A 27,775-nucleotide genomic window follows, 5' to 3' on the forward strand; every position below is an offset into this window, starting at 1 on the left:
TCAGAAAATAGAAATGCATTAAAAAAAAAACAAAACAAAATAAAAATTACAAAGCGACCACAATGGCACGAATAGTGGCAAATCCCAAGGGGCTACCATTACTAACAAAACACACTGTGGTATGTGAAGCCTTGATTCGGTTTTCAGGGGCATGGCAAGTAGGTTTTTTATCAAAGAAGAAATTCCCACAAAATTGGAGGGGACCAAACATATGAAACATGGGTTAGTTGGTACATATCTTAGTGGAAAGTGTTTTTAACGATATATTGGAAATATTCCTCTTTCTCTCTTATTCAAATGTATTCAAAGCGATCCACGTGGAGTATGTCCAGAGAGCGAAACGGAACTGGACACTTTTGCCATAGTTTCAATTCTACCAAAACTTGTAGACTTTTTACTGTTGGCTAGATTGGTAGAATTATTGAAAATTTGGTAGATTTTGGAAAATATTCCTCTCCTACTAAGGGGTACTTCAATTTTGTATAGAAATAAAATTTGGAGAAAATTTTTTTATAGATATAAAGTTTTGACAAAATTTTCTATAGAAATGAAATTTTGAGAACATTTTTTATAGAAATTAAAATTTTTAGCAAATTTTCGATAGAAGTCAAAATTTTGACAAAACTGTCTATAGAAGCCAAAATTCTGACATTTTCTATATAAATAAAATTTTGACAAATTTTCCTTTAGAAGTTAAATTTTGACAATTTTTTTATAGGAATAAAATTTGTATAAATCTAATGCCGGGAAAACAAAAAAAAAAAATCTATATATATAAAATTCAATCTATGTTTGTTTATTTGTTTGTTTGTTTGTTTGTATGTTCCGAGTTGGCTCCGAAACGGCTGAACCGATTTACTTGAAACTTTCAGAGATCATAGGGGGCGTTCATGTGGTGAAAATAGGGTACCTCATTTTTTGACACCTGGTCGCGGAGGGGGACCTCCCCTTTGTCGGACTTTTTGAAAATTGGACCAAAGTTGACCGATTTGCTTGAAATTTTCATTGAAGGTTGGGTTTGGTATCTAGACAAAGATCCGCTACTTTATATTTCGATATTTGGTGGCGGAGGGGGACCTCTCCTTTGTTCGACTTTTTTTTAAAGTACAGTGAAAAAACTAAAATTCTCTAAATTATCTGAGATTTACAGAGAACATGCGGTGAGGTTATGGAATTAATATGGGGTAACTGATGGTTTCATATGTGGACAGGGAGGGGGACCTCCCCCTTGCCCTACTTTTTTAAACTTGCAACAAAATTATGCGATTTGCTTGAAATTTTCATTGAATGTTGGGGTTGGCATCTAGACAAAAATCCGCTACATTATTTTTCGAGATTTGGTCGGGGAGGGGGACCACCCCTTTGCCCGACTTTTTTTTAAGTACAGTGAAAACAAAACTAAACTCCCCCGACTGAAATTTTACGGAGTGAGGTTATGATATTTATATCAGGTTCCTAATTTTTTAATAAAAATAATAGGACATAGGGAGACATCCGCTTCTCTTAAGTAACTACATACAGAGAAACAATTAAACTTTACCGAGTTACTTGAAATTTACAGAGGATTGGGGAGAGGTTACGATATTAATAGTTGATACCTGATTTTGTGATATTTGGACGGAAGAGAGGCCGCCCCTTTAGGCTTATAATTTGCTTGATATTTTCTGGGACGTTTACAAAAGATACGCTACATCACTTTTCGATATTTGGGGAGGAGGTCCTCCTCTAAAACTGGAAGAAAAACAAAAATTCTTACGTTTTCTTGAAATTTACAAAGGCAGTGGGGGAAGGTTACGAACGAACAGGTAACCTTCCTTGCCCCACACTTGAAGGAAAGTTTCAAGAATTTTCAGGGAAGGTTACGGGTGCTATTCACCACGGTGTTTGTCGATATTGTATCGGGGAATGTGACGTCCCTTTAAAACAATAGAGCAAAATTTAAACATCTCCGATCTACTTGAAATTTACAGGGAACGTGGGAGGAGGTGATTAAATTTATACATGATTTTTAAATTAGTATATGATTTTTCGATATCTGGTTGGGGAAGGGGAAAATTTTGTCCGTTTTTTTTCTTAAATTGAAAGTAGAGGGTTGTCCGTAAATGGGAACTCGGTACATAATTTTATGATTTTTGAACAAGCTTCTGCCAAACTTCTTTTTAGTAAAGAACTTAAATTTACATGAAATTGACAGCCAACTGTTAATGTGGTAAAATTTTTTACTACTTTTGCCTTTTCCGATTTATTGAATTGGAAACAGTAATTCTTTGTATGTTATGTTATTATAATATAGTGCTTAATTTTCAGATATGTTGAGGAGAAGGATACATTTCCACACTTAAAATTCACAAGAAATATAGAAGATTGTCCAACTACTTGAATACAGAACATTATTTAAAAAATTTGGAGGAAAGGGTACACCCTCTCCCCGACATTTTTTAAGACGACCGTTTTACATATGCATATCCGCCGTATTTGTACCTATAAACGAAAAAGCAAGTAGTCCGATTTGTTTGAAAGAATTCAAATCTTTTCGAATTTGTTTTCAGCACGAAGGATATGGTTGAATAAGTTAACGCAAAATGTTCCTACAAAAACACTTCGGAAGGCGCAGCGAAGCGGGCCGGGTTACGCTAGTAATAAATAAATACTGAGAAAATAGAAATGAAATAAAAAAACAAAATAAAAATTACAAAGCCATCCCAATGACAAGAAAGGGTATACCATTAAATATGAAATAAAATGTTCTCTAAATTCAGTATCTTTAAAAAAATTTTTGAAATAAAATGTTGAGAAAAATTTTTTTAAATAAAATTTTTAGAAAATTTTCTAAAGAAATAAAATGTTGAGAAAATCTCTTATAAATATACAATTTTGAGCAAATATTCTATAGAAATAAAACTTTGACAAAATTTTCTACAGAAATAAAATTTTGACAAAATTGTCTATAGAAATCACAATTTTGAAATAAAACTTTAACCAAATTTGCTATAGAAATAAAATTTTGACAAAATTTTCTAGAGAAATAAAATTTTGACAAAACTGTCTATAGCACTCAAAATTTTGACATTTTCTATAGAAATAAAGTTTTGACAAATTTTTGTTTAGAAGATAAATTTTGACAAAATTTTTTTATAGATATAAAATTTTGTCAAAGTTTTCTATAAAATAATTTTCTATAGAAATAAAATTTTGACAAAATTTTTTTAGAAGTAAAATTTTGAAAATTTTTTTTTTATAGAAATAAAATTTTGTCAAAATTTTCTATAGAAATAAAATTTTGACAAAATTTTCTATAGAACTAAAATGTTGATAAAATTTTCTATAGAAATAAAATTTTTACAAAATTTTCTGTAGAAATAAAATTTTTACAAAATTTTCTGTAGAAATAAAATTTTTATAAAATTTCCTATAGAAATAAAATGTTAACAAATTTTTTATAGAAATAAGATTTTGACAAAATTTTCTTAAGAAATTTGAAAAAATTTCTATAGATATAAAATTTTGAGAAAATTTTCTATAGAAATTAAAATTATGAAGAAATTTTTTACAGAAGTAAACATCTTTACAAATTTATTTTATAAAAGTGAAAATTTTGACATTTTCTCTAGAAATACAATTTTGACAAAATTTTATATACAAGCTAAATTTTGGGAAAATATTTTATAGAAATAAAATTTAGAGATAATTTCTTATAGAAATACAATTTTGAGAAGATTTTCTATAGAAATAAAATTTTGAATAAATTTTCTTTAGAAGTTAAATTTGACAACATTGTCTATGGAAGTAAAATTTTAAGAAATTTTTTATAGAAATAAAATTTTGAGAAATTTTTTATAGAAATAAAATTTTGAGAAATCTTTTATCGAAATAAAATTTTGAGAATTTTTTTATAGAAATAAAATTTTGAGAAATTTTTTTATAGAAATAAAATTTTAAGAAATTTTTTATAGAAATAAAATTTTGAGAAATTTTTTATTGAAATAAAATTTTGGGAAATTTTTTATAGAAATAAAATTTTGAGAAAAATTTTCTGGAAGTTAAAACTTTGAGAAAATTGTCTATAGAGTTAAAAATTTTTACATTTTCTATAGAAGTCAAAATTTTGACATTTTCTTTAAAAGTTAAATTTTGAGAACATTTGCTGTATAATTTTCTATAGAAAATAACATTTTGAGCAAATTTTCCATAGAAATAAAATTTTGACAAAATTTTCTATTGAAATAAAATTTTGAAAAAATTTTCTATAGAAATAAAATTTTGAAAAAATTTTCTATAGAAGTCAATATTTTAACAACATTTGCTTTAGAAGTTAAATATTGAGAAAATTTTCTATAGAGAAAATTTTCTATAGAAGTAAAATTTTGAGCAAATTTTCTATAGAAATAAAATTGTGACAAACGTTTCTTTAGAAGTTAAAATTTTGTCAAATTTTCTATAGAAGCCACAATTTTGACATTTTCTATAGAAATACAATTTTGACGTTTTCTTTAACTTTTGACAAGTATTTCTATATAAAATTGACAAAATTTTCTAAAAATTCTGTATTTGTAAAATTTTAGCATTTTCTTGCTAGATAATGCTATCAAAATCCATTGTAAGTTCTTTATTTTTGTAGAATTTTCCCTTTGCTAAAATCGTTATAACATTTAAAATTCGTCACATTTACAATTCTAGGGATATGTGTACACATAAAAAATGAAATAAACTTCTATAATAAAATAATAAAACATTTCTTAAGAAGAAAGAAATTGTTTCATACTAACTACAAAAATAAGATTTTTTTAAATTAAGGAAAATTTTGGGTTACATATTTTATATGTAAATAAATGCTTTTATATACATTCCAACATAATTCCAACACAAAAGATATGATCACGGGCGTAAAAGACGTAGGGAGTAATTCTTCAAACTACTCAAAAAAAAAATATATTACAATATTTTATCAAATAAAATTTTATTTAAAAAGAAATTTCAATTACAACTTTAACTATGTTTCCCCTTTTTTATTAGACAAATTTAAATTTTCTCTGCAATTATATGTACAGAAAAATTATCACCAAAATATTCCAAATTAAAACTTTGATTGAAGTTGATTTTTTTTTCAATTAATAAATACAATTAACTTTTTAATCAAGATGGAAAAATTAAATTAATTAAGTTAATGATTAAACATTTGTAATTTTTTAATTAAAAAAATAATTGATAAAATTAAATTTTTAAACCATCTCGGGAAACTAAGTCAGTTAAAAAAGTGATGGAAAATTTTTTAACTTATTTCAAACAATCAATTTTAATCAAACTAAAAACACTTAATCAGATAAGAAAGTATGCAGAAAAAAAATTACAAGATTTTTTTTCCAATTAAAGTCTTAATTGAGTTTTAAAAAATATTCAATTAAAAATTTTATTGATTCAACAAATTTTTTAATCGAAACAAAAATCAATCACAAAAATTAATCCTATTAATTAATTTTTTTTTTTAATTGACCAATTAATTTTTTAATTAACGTTCAACTAATTTTTTAATTGATACTATCATTTCTGCAATGGAAGACATTTCATTAAAAATTAATTGGATCAATTAATTTCGTGAATGAAGACAAAGGATATTTTTTGTGTGTAATTGCAAATAGTTACGTTTGTAATAAAAAATTAATTGAGCTTTACAATCATTATCATTTAAATTTTTTATTCAATCAATTAAAAAAAGTTTATTTGCAAATGAAATCAATTGATTTTTTAATCTAGTATTTTTATACAAAAAAAAAAAACTGTAATTGATCATTTTCGTGAGGGAAGATATTTCAATTAAAAAATTAATTGGCTCAGGTAATTGATTGATTGAATCAGAAAAAAATGCTTTGTAATTATCTTATTTTTTATTACCATCCAACCCACTGTGTAGAATATTTTCCATTAGTATGAGTGATGACCATCAACATTTGATGAATAATTTTCTTCATCTATTGCCTGATGATGGTGTTTATAGAATGTGGAGAGGAGCTAATGCGAATACAATACAATTCCCCATGGTCTATTCCCAATGGCATTGCTTTGAGGAAACATAATCGAATATGCGAACAACGGTCATGATGATATCGATGGAGAAAATTAATTTACGTGGAAATTCATTTAATTATTGAGTAACCAAATACGTTTGCCAGCCACATGTGAATAAGCAAATTCAACAAAAAACACACGCACACATTTTGTGAGGCCACAATGAAGCATATTTTTGATATCGATCATCTGATTGACTGAGCTCTTGAACAGACCAACAATTCAATTGGCCATTTCGGTATGGTGTCCATATAATTTTTTTAATTTTTTTATTTGCCATTTTCACAATGATTTTCTGCATAGATTATTTTTCTTTTCGGTAGTAATATTGTTTTTTTTTTCCTTATGGAAAATCCTAAGCCTTTGGTTTTGTAGCCATTTTTATGGGCACACTCATTATACCTCATATAAGCAATGTGGCCACAAAATTTTGTTTAAATATTTTTATCGTTTTCTTTCCTGATTGTTTTCGTTTTATTCTGCAGTCTTTTAAAAATTATTCAGTGTTAATTTGACGAAATCATACCAATAAATTTTAAGAAAAATAATTAAAATCATATGAACGAGAAAAAGGGAAAGAAACAATGTCGTAAAAAAATACAATTGCTGGCTATGTCTAAAGTAAACATAAATTTCAGTAGATTTTATTTTTAATAAATGCCAGCAAAACTCATTGAATATACATTATGTGTGAAATCAATGTCAACTATAGGGGGGGAAATCTATAGATAAACATAAAATATATGTTATGTGGAGAAGGCGCTAAGAGTGTGACCTATCGGACCCATTTTGATCTCGGAAAAACGCAACCCTTATGGAAAATCAACTACGATGGTAGCCTTTTATTTGGCAGGCTTGGGCAATCCTACACTGAACAAAAAGCATACTCGGTTTCAAAGATTTTGTCTTTACTTTAAAAAATTTGGTATTGATTCCGAGCCAAAGAAGCGGAGAATACAAGTAAGGATACTTTTAAGACACAATTCTCTTTTAAATTTAGGTTTTGTGTACTTGCTTCTACGAAGCAAATTTTAATTTTTCGCTTTCTCAGCTTTTTTTATTCATACGCTATCAAAGTCCTTTAAAAACGAGTTAACGGCAACTTTGTTTTCCAAATTAGGACTCGACTTCCTGTATAAATTATGCTATGTTTGAAATAAAAAACTTCTTTAAAATAAAGTTTTGAAAAACATGTCGTATATTTGAACGATTTTTTGCTTTGTAGTCAAGATGCAAAAAGACAACAAATTTAAAGACAATTTCATTAAATTTAAAGAATTTTTCTGAATTATTAAAGTCAAGTTGACCTTAGCCTATACATTTTTTCTTTCATGTTAACATACCCATTTTTAAGTCAAATCACTTAATTATAAGGCCAATACGACTTCATTGAAAATTTTATCGACTTTTGAACAAGGAAAATAACATTTTTTTAGAGAAATGCGTCTTCTATGCTAAGCAAAATTTGTATTCGTATTTTAAAGACATGAAATCTTTGACCTCACGACAATATTTTTTTCAGTGTAGTGTTGCAATCATGGTTGCCACAGTTGGTAGAATTCTACTAAATATGGTAGACTTTATCATGTTTGGTAGATTGGTAGAATTCTTGTTGTTTTAGTAGATTTTGTAAAATATTCCTCTCAAAAAATTTCTATAGAAATAAAATTTTAACAAAATTTTCTATAAAAATAAAATTTTGACAAAATTTTCTATTAAAATAAAATTTTGACCACATCTTCTAGAGAAATAAAATGTTGCCCACATTTTCTATAAAAATAAAATTTCGACCAAATTTTCTATAGAAATAAAATTGTGACGAAATTTTCTATAAAAATAAACTTTTTACGAAACTTTCCATAGAAATAAAATTTTCATAAAATTATCTATAGAAATAAAATTTTAAGAAAATTTTCTATAAAAATAAAATTTTAAAAAAATTTTCTTTAGAAATAAAATTTTGTAAAAATTTTCTATAGAAACACGATTTTGCAAAAATAATCTATAGGAATAAAATATTGACAAAGTTTTCTATAGAAATAAAATTTTGAGGAAATTTACAGTAGAAATAAAATTTGCAAATTTTTTTTATAGAAATAAAATTTTGACAAAATTTTCTATAGAAATAAAATTCCAAAAGAAATCTCTATAGAAATAAAATTATATAAAATTTTCTTGGAAATTAAATTTTGCCAAAAATTTTCTAAAGAACTAAAATTTTTAGTAAATATTCTATAGAAAAACAAGTACAGAAAGTCTAAAGTCGGGCGGGGCCGACTATATTATACCCTGCACCACTTTGTAGATCTAAATTTTCGATACCATATCACATCCGTCAAATGTGTTGATGGCTGTATATAAAGGTTTGTCCCAAATACATACATATAAATATCACTCGATCTGGATCTGGACAGAATTTGATAGACTTCTACAAAATCTTTAGACTCAAAATTTAAGTCGGCTAATGCACTAGGGTGGAACACAATGTTAGTAAAAAAATATGGGAAACATTTAAATCTGAAGCAATTTTAAGGAAACTACGCAATAGTTTATTTATGATTTATCGCTCGATATATATGTATTAGAAGTTTAGGAAAATTAGAGTCATTTTTACAACTTTTCGACTAAGCAATGGCGATTTTACAAGGAAAATGTTGGTATTTTGACCATTTTTGTCGAAATCAGAAAAACATATATATGGGCGCTATATCTAAATCTGAACCGATTTCAACCAAATTTGGCACACATAACAACAATGCTAATTCTACTCCCTGTGCCAAATTTCAACTAAATCGGAGCAAAAAAATTGGCCTCTGTGATCATATGAGTGTAAATCGGGCGAAAGCTATATATGGGAGCTATATCTAAATCTGAACCGATTTGGCTGATATTTTGCAAGTTTTTCGAGACCCATAAAATATTCGGATGTACTGAATTTGATCGGTGGATATACGCGCCAATTATGACCAGACTGGTGAAAAATATATATGGCAGCTATATCTAAATCTGAACCGATTTTTTCCAAAATCAATAGGGATCGTCTTTGAGCCGAAACAGGATCCTATACCAAATTTTAGGACAATCGGACTAAAACTGCGAGCTGTACTTTGCATACACAAATACACCAATGGACAGACAGACAGACGGACAGACAGACAGACAGAAAGACAGACAGACAGATGGACAGACGGACAGACGGACGGACGGACGGACAGACAGACAGACAGACAGACGGACATCGCTAAATCGACTCAGAATTTAATTCTAAGCCGATCGGTATACTAAAAGGTTGGTCTATGATTACTCCTTCTTGGCGTTACATACAAATGCACAAACTTATTATACCCTGTACCACAGTAGTGGGAAGGGTACAAAAAATGATCTATAGAAATAAAATTTTTAGAAAATTGCTATAGACCTAAAATTTAGACAACTTTTCTATAGAAATAAAATTTTGACCAAATTTCTATAGAATAGAAAAAAAATTTGACCAAATTTTATACAAAAGAAATTTTGACAAAATTTTCTATACAAATAAAATTTTGACACAACTCTCAATGGAAATAACATTTTGACAAAACTTTCTATAGAAATAAAATGTTGACAAAACTTTCTATAGAAATAAAATTTTCGATAGAAATAAAATCTTGCAAAAATTTTTTAGAAATAAAATTTCGCAAAAATTTCCTAGAGAAATATATTTTGCAAAAAAATTCTATAGATATAAAATTTGGTAAAAGTTTTCTAGAGAAATAAAATTTTGCAAAAGGTTTCTAGAGAAATAAAATTTTGTAAAATTTTTCTATAGAAATAAAATTTTGCAAAATTTTCTATGGAAATAAAATTTTAACAAAATTTTCTATAGAACTAACATTTTGACAAAAATTTCTATAGAAATAAAATTTTGACAAAATTTTCTATAGAAATAAAATTTTCACAGAATTTTCTATAGAAATACAATTTTGACACAATTCTCAATGGAAATAAAATTTTGACCAAACTTTCTATAGAAATCAAATTTTTAGAAAATTTTCTATAGAAATAAAATTTCGCAAACATTTCCTAGAGAAATATGTATATTTTTCGTTCTGTTTGTTATTGTCGGTTTCTCTTCAATCGTTATTGTTGTTTTGGATCTCAGCTTAAAACCATGCATTGACTAAACTACAAGTGTAGCTTAACCAACAGAGGAAAAATATGCTTGTCAAATTTATTTGGGCAAAACCCTATAGACTGCAAGATGGTTGGATGTACAGCTGTTTCGGAATTACCACATTCCTCTACTTGCAGCAAAACTATCAACCAATTATCAGGTAATTCACTCAACCCAAAGTGAACTAGCTGGAACATTCCGAAAAAAGGTTTGATAGTCGGCTACTGCCTAAACAAATTTGCAAGCATATCTTTTTTCCTTTGCCAAACTCAAATCATCGATTTGAATGTAGTTGACTGGGTTTATTTTTAGGCGTGCTTCCTCTATCTTCATTCGTTTTTTTGTTATTGAAATATGTTTTTCCAAAAATCTGTATAGAAATAAAATTTTTTTCAAAAGTTTTCTAGAGAAATAAAATTTTGTAAAATTTTTCTATAGAAATAAAATTTTGCCAAATTTTGTATAGAAATAAACTTTTAACAAAATTTTCTATAGAACTAAAATTTTGACAAAATTTTTATAGAAATAAAATTTTGACAAAATTTTCTTTAGAAATAAAATTTTGACAAATCTTTCCATAGAAATAAAATTCTTAACAATTTTTCGATAGAAATAAAATTTTGACCAACTTTTCTATAGAAATGAAATTGTGACGAAATTTTCTATAGAAGTAAAATATTTTATTTTCCATAGAAATAAAATTTTCTATAGAAATAACATTTTGCAAAAAAATTCTAGCGAAATAAAATTTTGACAATATTTTCTATAGAAATAAAATTTTGCAAAAAAAAATTATAGAAATAAAATTTAGACAAAATGTTCTATAGAAAGAAAATTTTGATAAAATTTGCTATTGAAATAAAATTTCTAAAGAAAATTAGAAAATTTTCTTTAGACATAAACCTTTCAGAAAATTTTCTTTAGAAATAAGATTTTTAGAAAATTTTCTTTAGAGATAAGATTTTTAGAAAATTTTCTATAGAAATACAATTTTGACAAAAATTTCTATAGAAATAAAATTTTGCCAAAAAAAATTATAGAAATAAAATTAAGAAAAATGTTCTATAGAAAGAAAATTTTGATAAAATTTGCTATTGAAATAAAATTTCTAAAGAAAATTAGAAAATTTTCTTTAGACATAAAGCTTTCAGAAAAATTTCTTTAGAAATAAGATTTTTAGAAAATTTTCTTTAGAAATAAGATTTTTAGAAAATTTTCTATAGAAATACAATTTTGACAAAAATTTCTATAGAAATAAAATTTTCTATAGAAATAAAATGTCCACAATATTTTCTATAGAAATACAATTTTGATAAAATTTTGACAAAACCTTCTATGAAATAAAATTTTTTGAAAATTTTCTATAGAAATAAAATTTCGCAAAAATTTCCTAGAGAAATATATTTTACAAAAAATCTCTATAGAAATAACATTTTGCAAAAGTTTTCTAGAGACATAAAATTTTGTAAAATTTTTTTATAGGAATAAAATTTCGCAAAATTTTGTATAGAAATAAAATTTTAACAAATATTTCTACAGAACTAACAATTAGACAAAATTTTCTATAAAAATAAAATTTTGACAAAATTTTCTATAGAAATAAAATTTTGACATAGCTTTCCATAGAAATAAATTTTTTAGCAATTTTTCCATAGAATTTTGACCAAATTTTCTATAGAAATAAAATTGAGACGAAATTTTCTATAGAAATAAAAAATTTAAGAAATTTTCCATAGAAATAAAATTTGCTATAGAAATAAAATTTTGCAAAAATGTTCTAGCGAAATAAAATTTTGACAAAATTTTCTATAGAAATACAATTTTGACACAATTCTCAATGGAAACAAAATTTTGACAAAACCTTCTAAGAAATAAAATTTTTAGAAAATTTTCTATAGAAATAAAATTTCGCAAAAATTTCCTAGAGAAATATATTTTACAAAAAATCTCTATAGAAATAAAATTTTGCAAAAGTTTTCTAGGGAAACAAAATTTTGTAAAATTTTTTTTGTAGAAATAAAATTTTGCCAAATTTTGTATAGAAATAAAATTTTAACAAAATTTTCTATAGAACTAAAATTTAGACAAAATTTTCTACAAAAATAAAATTTTGACAAAATTTTCTGTAGAAATAAAATTTTCCATAGAAATAACATTTTTAACAATTTTTCTATAGAAATAAAATTTTGACCAAATTTTCTATAGAAATAAAATTATGATGAAATTTTCTATAGAAATAAAATTTTTACAAAATTTGCTATAGAAATAAAATTTTGATAAAATTTGCTATTGAAATAGAATTTTGTTTTAGAAATAAAATTTTCTATAGAAATAACATTTCGCAAAATTTTTCTACCAAAATAAAACTTTGACAAAATTTTCTATAGAAATAAAATTTTGCAAAAAAATAAAATTTAGACAAAATTTTCTATAGAAAGAAAATTTTGATAAAATTTTCTATAGAAATAAAATTTTTACACAATTTGCTATAGAAATACAATTTTGACAAAATTTGCTATTGAAATAGAATTTTGACATAATTTTCTATAGAAATAAAATTTATACAAAATTTTCTATAGAAATAAAATTTTCACAAAATTTTCTATAGAAACAATATTTTGACAAAATTTTTTATACAAACCAATATTTTGACAAAATTTTCTATATCAATAAAATTTTAACAGAATATTCCATATAAATAAAATTATGACAAAGTTTTCCAAAGAAAATTAGAAAATTTTCTTTAGAAATAAATTTTTTAGGAAATTTTCATATTCTTAAAAAAAAATTGACAAAATTTTCTATAAAAATATTTTGACAAAATTTTTTATAAAACTAAAATTTTGACAAAATTTTCTATAGAAATAAAATTTTGACTAAATTTTCTATATAAATGAAATTTTGACACAATTCTCTATGGAAATAAAATTTTGACAAAATTTTCTATAGAAATAAAATTGCGCAAAAATTTCCTAGAGAAATAAAATTTTGCAAAACAAAAAAGTTTGCAAATATTTCCTCGAAAAATAAAATTTTGTAAAAATTTTATTTAAAAATACAATTTTGTAAAAGTTTTCTAGAGAAATAAAATTTTAATCATTGTTGTTTTTTTTTTTTTTGATTTCAGCTTAAAACCATACATTGACTAAACTACAAGTGTAGCTTAACCAATAGAGGAAAAGAATGTTTGTCAAATTTATTTGGGCAAAGCCCTATAGACTGCAAGATGGTTGGATGGACGCACGTTTCGGAATTACCATATTCCTCATCAGCATCCTCTACTTGCAGCAAAACTATCAATCAATTATCAGAATAAATTCAGGCAGTTCATTAAACCCAACAATATACCACACTTGAACCCTCCGAGAAAAGGTTGTATATTGATAGCCGGCTATTGCCGAAATAAATTCGTACAAACATTTTGTAAAAATTTTCTATAGAAATAAAATTCTGAAAAAAATTTTCTATTGAAATAAAGTTTTGACAATATATTCTATAGAAATAAAATGTAACAAAAATTTCTCTAAATAATATATAAAACATGTCTTTCGAATAATTTTTTGTTTTTATAGTAACCACAAAAATTTGATCAACAACTTCAAAATAAGATCTATTTAAATTGGTAGATTTCTGTAAAATTTACTTCAAATTTTGGTAGATTATTTTTGGCACAAGTCAACAACGTCGTTGCAATTTGCCGACTAACAACTCTATCGTAAAGCTTGACATTGAGGTTATACGTACGCATAACATTTTCGCAAGGCTAGAAATGTTAAACGAAAAATTTACCAATTTATTTAAAACGATTGCAGGAGGCACAAGATGCCTCAAATACCTATAACTTTTCCAAATAAACAATAGCTTGCAACGTGCCGTATGATGAGTATGTGATAATTTATAAATCATACGCCACCATACCCGCACAAACAATTGAATAAAAAATACTTATACGCCACCTCAGCCAATTATTAATATTCGCCCCGTAAAAGTTGGTTAAAGAACTCTTAAACCATACCGGGGATATGTATGTTATCCTTCCTAAATAGTGTGGCTGATGTGGTATAATTTGTAAACCACTTGTCTGACAGCTGACCGATTTATTCCAGTGACAGAATAATGAACTTCTTTACAAGTTTACAAAACCATGTTGATCTACTGCTTTTGGAAATAAAAAAAACACATGATGGAATTCTAGCATGATAGTGTGACTAATGAGGAACTCCGGGGCCCAGGGTCGTAGTTAGAGAGCAAAACAAAACGAATACTGACAAAGGCTTATGCTAGGCAGGCAAATCTGGATCACCTTTTAGATATCCCGATTTTTTATATATCTTCAGATGCGCTTCATACAATCGTCCTGGAATAAAATAAATTCATGTTCACCAAGAGAACACTGGTTTTGTGGGTATGGTAAGACTGAATTATTGCAAAATTTTGACCTTGCTTAAGCTATTGCGGTAAATAAAGACAGGACATAATTTATATCGCTCTGGAGTTAGTCTAGTGCTTTCAAAAAGTGTTTTGCAGTGGATTTTCAGAGACTATAGACTTTCAGGGTGAGCATAGAAAACTCCGTGACTTTGATAATGATGATGTGATGTCTTTGCTTAACAGAGTATAAAAGAAAATTGGTTTTTAATGCTCTGACGCCAAATGACCGGGCATACTAAACACATTCATAGCGTTTTTGTTTCTCAGTAGACTTCTCAAAATAACCTTGAAATATTTATTCCTTTTGCTCCTTTTGCAGACGCACAACTAACCAACCACTCACCCACAAACAATCCAAAACGTTTAAACAACAACTGACTGATATGAATTTTCGTAATTAAGATCATAGGACACGCTATTTCAAAACCACTAACCAAGGCCATATGGAGAAGGGGAAGCGAATGGTAAGAACATTTGAAAATAGGGAAACTTAAAATGGAAACCGAGTACAGCACCATGACGGCGTCAGTGGCGGCCACAAGATGAACAAAACCCAATGGCAGAAATATATAGTCAGCAAACTGGAATGACATAATTCTTAGATTTATATGGCGAAAACGTTGACAATGGTAATGTCCAATGTCATGTGTGTGTGTGTGGAAGAGACAATTTTTGTCCACTAGTCTGTTTTACTCTATGTGCGATAGGAGGAGGAAGAGATTGAATATTCGCGCCCTCATCATTGTTCTTCTGTTTTTCTTCGTTTAAATTTTTTTTATGGTCATGTAGTTGTTTGTTAACCCACTTGAAAATCCCTAGGCAACAAATAGCTTAAATGAATACTGGCAATATTAAGACATTAAGATGGGTCCGATTTCAAACTGGATGGAATAGTTGCTAAAAGGGAAAACTACCACAAATCTCTCTACGAGATGGTTGGAGAGTTCAAATGTCTATCTAATATGGGTTCTTACATAGAGGAAACTATCAGGGAACTGCAAAGCAGATGCGTCAGCAAGACCTATCTGTCTACTACCAGACATATTTCAGGGGAACTAGAAACTGTTGACTCAACTTTCGAGTCTGTCAACCTTCACGCAATCTGTCTATATTTCACACCCTGAATTTTCCATTCATCTGAATCTGTGCTATCTCTGACCTTCGAAAGTAGTAGCATTTACTTCTAATTCAGATGGAGGATTTTCCTTTCAGAATCTTTTGAGTGGATATCAAGGATGCACCAACCCATCCGCCCAGGAATCTGGCTAGAAGATGGAAATGTTGACCACCCAATCCAAGCACCGCAAGTCATCTTAGTCCACTTCATCCAAATGGCAATCATTCCAATCAGTATTTGCAAGATCTTATAAGCAAACCCTTTAGGCCAATAGCTAGTTTGTTGCCCGTTCTAGCTCGTCTTTCTCAGCGTTGGCTATGCTTATTCTAGGAATTCGGTATCCTTAACAATTTATACAATTTGTTTCGATATATGCCGGGTTCCACAAGCATTCATTTCTCTTGAATATAGGTAAGCGACAAGGTCATATTCCACTCGTTTATTACCCTCACAATACGCCATGCTACCATTCGACAAATCTGGCTTTGGAACATTTTTAGAAGTGGGAAAACCGGAGTACTCAATCTAAACACCTCATGCCATTTTGTTTTACCTCATTCGAACGGCAATCCTTCTAATCAGCAGTTTGCTAGATCTGGTAAGCAAACCCTTTATGTCAGTAGTTGGGAGCGCCGTAGCGCAAAAGTTAGCATTCCCCCCTGGAACACAAAGGTGATGGGTCCAATCCCATTTCTGAAACACCAAACACTAGCGGTGGATTATTTTCTTTCAGCATTGCTGGTGATATTTGTGAGTGTTTCAAAGCTTCTTAAAATGGTTTCCCACAATGTGGACTAGGCTATAAAAAAAGGAGGTCCCTTATCATTTTGCGTTGAGGCCAGTAGTTGGGAGCCCCGTGATGCAATAGTTAGCATGCCCGCCTTGAACACAAAAGGTCATGGATCCAATCCCTCGTTTGAGTAAACACCAGTGATGGATTATACACTCTCAGTAAGTCTGGTGACATTTGGGAGTGTTTCTAAGCTTCTGGTTTAACCGCAATGTGAAGCGCCGTTCGGACCAGGCTATAAAAAAAGGTCTCTTGTCATTGAACTTAACATAGAATCGGGCAGCACTCAGTGATGAGAGAGAAGTTCACCACTGTGGTATTACAATGGACTGAATAGTCAAAGTGAGCTTGCAATATCGGGCTGCGACTATTCCTAACCAACCTTGCCGTGGGAGGTCTCTTTCCTCCGGTGCTATGGGCAGTGGTCGGACTCCGAGTACAGGAGTCCGCCCCTTGCCATAGAGCTACACATAGAATCAGGCATCACTCATTGATAGGAGAAAAGTTCACCACTGTGTGAATAGTCTAAGTGAGAGTGAAATATCCTCACAATACGCCTTACTTTCACAGCTCTTATTCGCCAAAACCTGCTCTGAGAGCTGGCTGGAAGTGGACAAATTGAGTACTCAATCTAAACACCGCATGCCATCTTGGTCGTCAACCTAATCCAATTGGCAATCCTTCCAATCAACAGTTATTTACAAGGACTGATATGCAAAGTATTTAGGCCAGTAGTTGGTTTGTTGTGCGCCTCTGATTATTTTACGAATTAGGAAAAACGTTTCGTGATGACATCATAATCTCTGATATTTCTGTCGTAGCCCTCGGTCCATCCTGGTACTCCAGGCTCCTAAGCTTACCCAAATGGTGAATATATTCAGATTATCTTTCCTGTTATTATTGCTGAGCCAAATTTCTTTATCGGCCGCTCGCCTGTTTCCAGGATTGTGTTGCGGTCGAGCAATGGAAATAGGAAATCGGTGTCTCAGTACACCAAACTTTCGTTCAGAATTATCCACTTACCCAGCTTCAATCCATTGGTTTTGCAATTCTCCATTCCCTCTGTCTAGTTTTTTTTTTTTTTTTTGATCCCGAATTGGTAGGACTGCAAACCTGGAGTTAGGAATTCACACTCTGCGGTCTAGGTTAGGTTAGGTGGCAGCCCGATATATCAGGCTCACTTATGCGCTTTAGTATCAGTTATTCCGGACGTAAAGTCGGTGTTTGTAAAGAATCTTAAAGTGCGTCGGATCGATACGACTTGTCGGCGATGACTAAATAATCGGTAAATGTGTTATCGTTCCCATAAAAATGCAGCAGTATCGATTATGCCTTCGGACTTAACTTATAATGTGCACAACATATGGGATATGTCCGACACGAGCACTGTCGTCCGGAATAACTGATAGTCTGTAAAGCGCATTAGATTATTCGGTCAATTGTGATACCACATTGGTGAACTTCTCTCTTATCACTGAGTGCTGCCCGATTCCATGTTAAGCTCAATGACAAGGGACCTCCTTTTTATAGCCGAGTCCGAACGGTGTTCCACATTGCAGTGAAACCACTTGGAGAAGCTTTAAAACCCTCAGAAATGTCACCAGCATTACTGAGGTGGGATAATCCACCGCTGAAAAACTTTTTGGTGTTCGGTCGAAGCAGGAATCGAACCCACGACCTTGTGTATGCAAGGCGGGCATGCTAACCATTACACTACGGTAGCTCCCTACTCTGCGGTCTAAGTCAACTCGGATATGTGTTCATGGGTTTCTGCTAAAATCGACACCGTTTCCACTATTACATTGAGATGACCCTCGTGTTTCTAGTCGGTTTTTTGTGCGATCTCACTGGACCTTTACTTCGTAGCCAGTGATTATTTTAGGAATTTCGTATCCTTAACGAATTCTCCAATCTGTGTTTGTCTTCTATTTTCAATCTGTATCGGATTCTATGCAGCGATATGTAATATATGTAGCTCCAAGGGCTTTTTTCCTTGAAATACTTTCACTGTTTCTATTGGAAGATGTGCTCTCAACTCTAGGTGCCCAATCATGATTCCTAAATCTCTTCTGACTGTTATTCTACTATACCTCAGTAATTCCCTGGTGTGCCCGTTGTTTTGGGTCATACTATACTGCTTCGATCATCGAATATGGTTAGGTTCGGTTAAAGTGGCGTCCTATTACTCCAAGCTCCTCAGCTTTTCCAAGTGGTGAATATATTCAGATTCTCAGGTCTCGTTTTTTTTTTTTTTTGCTCATCCAAGCAGGCATATCTTGGTTTCTGAGTTGACAACACTGGCGTTCAGTATTGTTCACTCATCTGATTTACTTTATACCTTCCCTCTGTCTAGTGTTTTTTGGATGTCTAAGTCCCAGGATAATTTTAGGCCATGAATCCACACTCCGCTGTTAGAGTCTACTCGGATAAGTGCTCATGGGTTGCTGTTGGAACTCAAGCTACTCCCACCTCCTTCTCTTTGCATAGTTTTTGTTAGATCCCGAATTCTCAGGACTGCCTAATGGGAAGTCTTGAGTTCACACTCTCCATACATGGACGATAGAGATACGTAGAGGATATGTGCTTATGGGTTTCTACTGATACCAGTGCTACTCCCACCATTTCCACTATTATTATGAGATGGTTCATCATCATGATTCCTGTCCCAAATTCTTCATCCCGTAGGTTCTTAAAGATATTTGATCTTCTTTCCTTTTTCCGTGCGCTGTTTAATTTTTCTGGTTCACTTTTCCCCTTCGAGTCTCTTCATTGTTACACTTCCCTCCAGATTCAAATTTTCTTACGCCTGTATGAGGACCACACCGTAATGCTGAACGGTGTTCAGCATTGCGGTGAAATCACTCAGAGAAGCTTTGAAATCAGCATTACTGAGAGGGTCCACCGTTGAACAACTTTCTGATGCTCGGTGAAAACTGGGATTTAATCTATGACGCTATGTGTGCTAGGCGGGTATGCTAACCGTTGCATCATAGTGGCTGTCATTCAGCCCATTGTTACACCACACATGGTGGACTTCTTATCTTGGCAATAAGCCCTTTGGGATTCTGCATTAATCACAATCATGAAGGATGTTCTCTCCTCCAAACGCGTGGAGAATTTCAGAAATAGAAGGAAAACCTAGAATCTATTCCGAAATCCATTATATGCTAGACGCCCATGATTGCTCACAGCGAGTCTGTGAGCAGAACTCTCTCGAAAAGGCTGATATGAGGTTGGTCGAAAATCTTTGTGAATAGACGGTTCCTCCAGAATAACCTGCACCACTCTAAGATTGCTTGTGCTGCCTTAAAAGTCCACCTGATTAAAGAGTAGATAGATGCGGTTCCTTTTCAAGATCCATATGTAAGTGAGAACAATATATGGGAATTAGGAACTTCAGGCCACAAATGCCGTGTGCAATAACAAGACCCCGGCGGCCTTAGCAGCTAGCATCCACCCGGGTGGAATCAGTCGAAGGCTTCCGAAACGGACAAGCCACATCTGAGTCAGAATACAAGAAGTCTTTTTGAGATGTCGAGGAAGACACTAAACCAGAAGACATGGAAAAACATCGAGTGCGGAAAAAGATTTCTAAAGTCTCAATACAAACCAAAGTTGAACCGAAGTTTGTAGCGAGATTCATCGAAATCTATGGTGAAGACATTCTTGATGACTTAAACGAAACGGCCGATATGACGGTAGTCTTGATTTTACGGTTTTTCCAGATAAAACAAAACTCGAATTGATCCCATAATCCATTGCATGTTAAGCCGCCATGGTAACCATTGCATCAAATGAATATGAACCATCTTAATATTCATAACTTACTCAATTCGCATAACGTCCATATGAATATGAGTTGGCATATGCCAGCACGTTTTTCTTTCATAATTATTGTGGCATTTCCGTCCACCGTCACGTGTATGTAAACGGTCACTCTGTGTTTTGTTTTTTTGTTCCATGAACAGCAGTCTGTCCTTGGAAATTCCATAAAGTCGTTTAAGCGACCATATTACTGTAAGTCTCGGCATTTATTAAAAGTACTGATGATTAGGAATGACTTAAGGGATTGCTGTGAGCATTAAAAGTTTAGCATGCACAAGTAAATGCTCGGGTAGTTAATAAAGACTCGGAGGTATGGACATTCTCATAGCTGACGGCTATTAGTACGTGCGCTGGGAGCTCAAAGATGGAAGGTTGAAGGTTTGAGGTCTATGTCACCTTGATCTTATAGGATTTAAGTGATAAAATATGGTAAATTTCAAGGTGATTTAGGATATTATGCAGATTGGCAGTAGGGACTGGAAATAATTTAGGGATTTCCTTAAAGGCTCCAAGTTTTAGTAATAATAGAGGGCTACTATGAAAATCATGGAAGAGCAGTTGGAGCTGGCTTTGGGAATGCAATGTATTTGGTCTATTCACAGGTGCTGAAAAAAAGTTTCCCAGTCCAAATCATCGTCGCCAAGAATCTGGAAGTTAATTAAAGGGTGATACGGTCAAAATTTGGTCAATATAAACATGACGTATTTCTTTCAATTTTGCATTTAAAAAACCGGAACACCCCTCATTTTGAAGGTGTGTGTGTGTAGAATGTTGCTCCTATTTGGATTGTGGAATTCACTCTTCGGTTGTCAAAATGACGTCCACGCAAGAAGAGCAGCGTATCAAAATTTTGCTCGCGCATCGCGAAAATCCGAGCTACTCGCACGCAAAGCTGGCAAAATCGCTAAAAGTTGCCAAATCAACCGTTACAAATGTAATTAAAGTGTTTGGGGAAATTTTGTCGGCAGCTAGGAAGTCTGGATCGGGGGGAAATCGAAAACCGGAAGCCGCTGAGACGACAAAGAGAGTTGCCGGTAGTTTCAAGCGAAACCCTAACCTCTCTCTCCGAGATGCCGCAAATAAGCTGGGTGTATCGTCTAGAACCGTGCATCGAGCCAAAAAACGAGCCGGACTATCGACTTACAAGAAGGTAGTGACTCCAAATCGCGATGATAAACAAAATACGACGGCCAAAGCGCAATCCCGGAGGCTGTACACGACGATGCTGACGAAGTTTGACTGCGTGGTAATGGACGACGAAACCTACGTCAAAGCCGACTACAAGCAGCTTCCGGGACAGGAGTTTTATACGGCAAAAGGAAGGGGAAAGGTAGCAGATATTTTCAAACACATACAACTGTCAAAGTTCGCAAAGAAATATCTGGTTTGGCAAGCCATCTGTACCTGTGGCTTGAAAAGCAGCATTTTCATAGCTTCCGGGACTGTCAACCAATAAATTTACGTGAAAGAGTGTTTGAATAAACGTCTGCTGCCTTTCCTGAAGAAACACGGTTGTTCCGTACTTTTTTGGCCGGATTTGGCATCTTGCCATTATGGTAAAAAGGCCATGGAGTGGTACGCCGCCAACAACATGCAGGTGGTTCCCAAGGACAAGAACCCTCCCAACACGCCAGAGCTCCGCCCAATTGAGAAATACTGGGCTATTGTCAAGCGGAACCTAAATAAGACCAAAAAAACTGCTAAGGACGAGCAGCAGTTCAAGGAAAACTGGCTTTCTGCGGCGAAGAAGGTGGACAAGGTGGCTGTACAAAATCTGATGGCAGGTGTCAAGCGTGAGGCCCGGCAATTCGGATTTGGAAAAGCGAAAGCCTAACTGAATATTTTTCCTGAATTTTATACTAATTGAACTTGAAAAAGAAATATAATTTGATTTTTTAAATAAACGATTTCACCGATTTACACGCGTTTTACCTTGACCAAATTTTGACCGTATCACCCTTTACATGATGACAAACTATGATACGTCCCACATACGTATGCTTAGCTTATCCGTGACTAAGTATGTTAAGATTTCTAGGGTAAAGCTGCGTTTGTGAGTATAACTCTCCCAAAAAAGCCGATATGACGGTTCATCCAGAATAATCTGCACCACTGTAATGATACCCACACAAAAACCATTAGCCGAAGGATTCCGAAATAGACAAGCCTTCATCTGAGTCAGAAATATTGTCGAGGAAGATACCAAAGATGCAGACATGGAAAAACATCGTATGCTGGAGGAGTAGTCTCATAATGCGCCATGCAGACTATAAGTTTATCCGAACGACAGTGCTCGTGTCGAATATATCCCATATATTGGTCACATTATAAGTTAAATCCGAAGGCATAATCGATACTGCTGCATGTTTATGGAATGGATAACACATTTATTGATTATTTAGTCATCGCCGATAATTCGTATCGATTGGACACACTGTAAGATTCTCTACAAACACAGACATTCCGTCCGGAAAAACTTATAGTCTGGAGGACGCATAAAGTTGAACCGTTGGTTGTTGGGAGAATCATCGAGATCTGTGAGCAGGACTCTCTCGAAAAAGTTGATATGACGAAAATCTTGATGGATATACGGTTCCTCCAAAATAATCTGCACCAATTTAAAGCTATTTGAGCTGCCTTGAAAGTCCATGTGTAAATGAGAACAAAATCTGTGGGGAGCTCCTGGCTACCAATGTCAGGAACCGTAACAAGGCATTAGTTGCCAGCACCTACCCCGGGTAGAATCAGCCAAAGGCCTCCGAAACGGACAAGCCCCCATCTGAGTCAGAAATTAAGAGGTATGTTTGAGATGTCGAGGAAGATACCGAACATGAAGATAAGGAAAAACATCGTGTGCCAAGGATAATACTAAAACCCTAAAACTCACCAAAGTTGAACAGAATATTGTTGCGAAATTCACCGAGATCTATGGGGAAGACATTCTTGATGACATAATCGAAACGGCTGTTATGACGGAGGTCTTGTAAAGATAATGTGACGATTCAAAATATTCCCCTCAATCTATTGGTAGTACCACCATAGTTTACGCGCCGTCCGCTTGTACTCCCAGTATTAGCGGAACCCAAGTAATGGGGGAGTTATGCACTGTGGATTGCTACTGACTGTCACTTCAAGACACCGGAACGGCACCTTCAGCATAACCCCATGATGCTTAACGCTTCAAATCCATCCAGTTCAATTTCAGATCGAATAACGAATCTAGCTATCAATCACCTGATCGGAGATACCAGTGGTGAGGGAATAACGGAGCCATTGAGAATCGTGCACACATCCCATTCTCACAGAGGTTCCAAATGCTAGGGAACCACCGTGGTGCACTGGTTAGTTACGAAAATAATTGTCGCCCACTTCTAAGAAAGGGAACCTGAAATTTCTGCAAGCCAACTAACTTAACCTAAAGGAAGCCATTTAAAATATGTCAGAGCGGCGATGCCGAATATGAAACTTGTCTTGAACAAAACATTCTCCGTCTGTATTCAAGTATAACATGGCGAGCAGATATTAGCATCGCTGCCAAAGAAATAAAAACTTCAGCTTGCAAACTTGGATGTGTCATTTTAAGCACAATGATCTCAAATACACTACCTGCTCAATTATTCGACTAAGCCGGGTGAGTTGTGTAGTTGACTCGATAATTATTTTCATTTAATTCAAGGAAGAAATGTGGGCTGAGAAGTAATTCCATGAGTAAAACCTAGCACCGAAAATGGAATACCCCTACGAAGAATTCGACCGAGTACCGTAATGTTTCTCTATTATTATACGACTATTCTTCTCTAACTCAAAACTTATATAAAAAATGTACAGATATATATTTTGGACTTACTCTGTTTCATTGTTTTCGAAGACCAATTCGCCTTGTTGTGGCTCAAAATCTTTGCCAGCCTTAGCCGTACCATCCTCTGTCCAATAGGGGATGATAACTTTGCCGCGCGCACCCGAATAACGTTGCACTTTGATTTCATATGCACCGACCGATTCAACCAATTCATGATCTTTTTGACTAATTGCAAAGATGCCAGCATGATCGTCATCCAATATCATGACCGTAGCCACTTTAGGTACCGACAGGACGGCCGGTTCTGATGGATTGCTGAGACGCACATAGAAATGTTCGTCCTGTTCGAAGACGTCGTCATCGATTACTTCGATTTTGAAACGTTGCTCATCGACACCCGGTGGGAAGGTGAGAACACCTTTCTTGCCCACATAATCGCTGCCTGCCTCGGCACTACCATCCTCTGTCTGATATTCGACAGTGGTGTAGCCGGATAAATCGCCACGTCTAACGACGCGAACTTCAAACTCCCCACAACTTTCCATGACCGTATAGTGGCCAGGTTCGAAGAAAATGCGCAATGGAGCTTCTTCCTCATCGGCTGCAACATCGACACGTTGCAGCTGGGCCTTCACCTCGCTCAAATCACTTTGGGCACGCTCCTGAATTTTGCGCATTATATTACCGCTGCCCATCATTTTGCGAGTCGCCTGTATGCGATAGAAGGCCCTTGACTTTGGACCGCGATTGATCATTTGCTCCTGTGCCATCATTTCTAATTGCTCCAGATCACTTTGTGGATATTTCTTGCGTAGATCCTTAAGCAACGAAATGTATTCACGTCGTGCCTCCTCAAAATCTTTCATTTCCTCCGTGTCCTCCAAAGCTTTGATCTCATTCTCTTGCTGGTTCATCTCTAGCGCTGCGTCACCCTCAGCGCTCACAATAACGCCACGCTTGTTCATGCGATAATTTTTGTCCAAGTATTTGTAGATCAATAGACGACGATCAGCTATGTAGGCTGTCAGTACGGTGGCCGGGAAGAACATGAATGTCAATAGGCCCTCCCACACCTCAACACGACCAGGAGAGATTTGAGCCAAAATTAAATAAAGCCAAATGTAGGCGAACACCGACCATGTGGCCGTGACAAAGAACACACGCAAATGTTTGATTTTGCGCACCTCACCATCGGGCACAACCAAAACGCACAAAGCTATAATCACGAAGAGATTGTAAGCCGCCGAACCCACAATTGTACCGGGGCCCAAATCGCCAGCCTCGAAGTTCTTGGCAAACATTTCAATGACAGAGAGTAGAATTTCGGGAGCACTCGAACCCAAAGCCATAAGGGTCAAATTGGCCACTGTCTCGTTCCAGACACGCACCACGACAATTTGTTTCTCACCATTCTTCTTCTTGATGATCACCTCCTTCTCCTTGGACGTGATCACTTCAATTGCTGCCATAAAGCGATCGGATACAATTGAAACGCCGATAAACAGGTAGATCATGGCAAAGAAATAGCACAAGCCGCGTGCCACACGATCGCCGGTACTGAGATTTGTTTGTGGCATCCACATTGGGACAACAAGACCTTCGGAACATTCGGTATCGTATCCATGGGCAAGCGCCACGGAGACATTATCAAGGGCCGCCGCCGATGGTTGGACTGACGCCGTCGCCGATGAGGCATTACTCTTGGGATTATTGCCATCATTATCATCATTGTCATCATTATCGGCAGCGGGGCCACCAACCAGGGCATCGGTGACGGATCTTAATGTGGATGTGATGGTGGTGGTAGACACATCATCGTTATTTGCATTATCATTATCATCGGCAGCTAGTGTGAGCGTTATTGTGCAAGACGCCAAGAGCACACAGAGTGCTACTGCGAGCAATTGTATCGACGACGACGCTAATCGTTGCGGTAAAAGACGACCCATGTTATTTGTTTTTGGCGATTCGGTTTTCTTTTAAAGGTGGTGGTGGTGGTGGCTGAGCGTGAGATTAATTGTGTGTGGAAATTAATGTGCTAATTAAAGGCTCTCCTCAATAACTCTCTATCGCTTTCTCTCTCTCTCTCTCTCTGTTTTTCTCTCTTGTTAGTGATTTAAAATTATGAATGCGGTTGTTGCTCTTTCTATGGTGAATTAGGTGAGGTATTGCAGTTGTAGTGTTGCTGTTTGTTGTTGTTGAAGAACACACCTTCTCTTCGCTTACGTCTCCTGCGTTTCCAAGGGTGTTCTTCCACTCACAGAATATTTAGCGATGATGCCACAGTATACAGCAATAGCAGCAGCGGCAGCAGCAGCTGATAGCACAATAGCTCCTACGGTAAACGACAAAAATATTTACAATAAGCGTTTCGGCGTCTTTGTTTTTTTGGAGGAAGCTTGCTTAGCGTTTCTTGTATTCTTCTCTATGTTTCGTTTTGATCTGTTTGTGGACGGCTTAAGCTGTAGGAAAATTTGCTTGATTTGTGTTTGTTTTTTGATCTCTCTCTGAGAGATTTTCCTTCTCTGTTTGGCAAGAATTTATTTGTATTGTCTATGAAGCTTATGTGTCATTGAATTGGAGTTGTTGTGTTTGTCGTGTTTGCAAAGGTGTTCGTTCCCTTAATCTGGTGGACTGAGGCTTTGGCTTTGTTTTCATATATAATTAAGGCTTAAATCTATATGTGGAAGAAGCGTTTCTTACTCTTTTTGTTTTCTATCTTGGTCGTATCTCTAGGCAAATTTGGTTTTTTTTTTGAGTGCTCTGAGTGCTAGATAAAGACAGTGCTTAAAATTAGAGTGATCCTGTTTTTTCGTTTTTTGGAAGGTTATGGGATTTGTATATGTGTGTGTTTTAAGGGAGAGTGCAGCACTGTTCCTATTCCTCTGTATAGATGGGTGATAGCAAGGATGTTGGTTTTCTTGATTTCTATACACAGAATACAGAGTTTTATATGATGCGTGCTCTATAAACTATGAAGCTTCAATTGGAATCACATCAATACTACATTGGTTCTCTCTTTTGCCTTGACTGAGCTTGGGGACAAGAAATGAATTAACAAAGCTTTGCTGTAATCACACCGACTTGCACGACTTGGCGATTTCGTTGCTTGCGTTCAAATTTTTCCGTTAAATCTTCAATGTCGGAGATTTTCGTTTCGTTCCAATTCTGAATTCTGTTATAGCCAATTCGTTTTGCTTTTAGTAGTTCTCTAAATAATTTTGATTTTGTGATTGTGTAGCGTTATATCGGGTGCGTTTAGATTTGTTGTTGTAGTTAAATACTATCTGGCCATTGTTGATTAAGACGGAAATCAGTTGATGGTAGGCCTGTAATAGAGAGAGAGAGAGAGAGAACATTTAATTAAACGTTTACTTGGAGTAAAAAATTTATAAATGAGAAATTCAATTTATCTAAAGAAATTGTACAAGAGTTTCTTAAATATTTTTGATGTTACAAATATTCGTGGAAGAAAGCCTACGGAAGAACAGAGTTGAAAAGAAATACCAAGCAATACGACTATATACAAAGCCTAAGTTTTCGTAGCAAACAGACAATGCTGCTAAGAAAGAACTTAAGCGGAGCGCTCCCAAAACA

At 33.5% G+C, this 27,775-nt stretch overlaps 1 protein-coding gene across 8 annotated transcripts in view; it reads right to left on the reverse strand.

The window, feature by feature from the left end:
- Calx (sodium/calcium exchanger 3) overlaps positions 1-27,775 on the reverse strand; it is a 640,265-nt gene that overhangs the window by 311,641 nt on the left and 300,849 nt on the right. For 6 of the 8 annotated variants that reach the window (XM_075292192.1, XM_075292193.1, XM_075292199.1 and 3 more), the window contains one exon: positions 24,227-27,507. In XM_075292192.1, the coding sequence (XP_075148307.1) occupies positions 24,227-26,127 (1,901 nt within the window). In that variant the 5' untranslated portion in view covers positions 26,128-27,507. The remainder of the gene's footprint in view (positions 1-24,226; positions 27,508-27,775) is intronic. The other 2 variants (XM_075292195.1, XM_075292194.1) reach the window with 2 other exon arrangements.

This window comes from Haematobia irritans, chromosome 1 (genome assembly GCF_050003625.1).
Source record: "Haematobia irritans isolate KBUSLIRL chromosome 1, ASM5000362v1, whole genome shotgun sequence".
Classification (NCBI taxonomy): Eukaryota; Metazoa; Arthropoda; class Insecta; order Diptera; family Muscidae; genus Haematobia; species Haematobia irritans.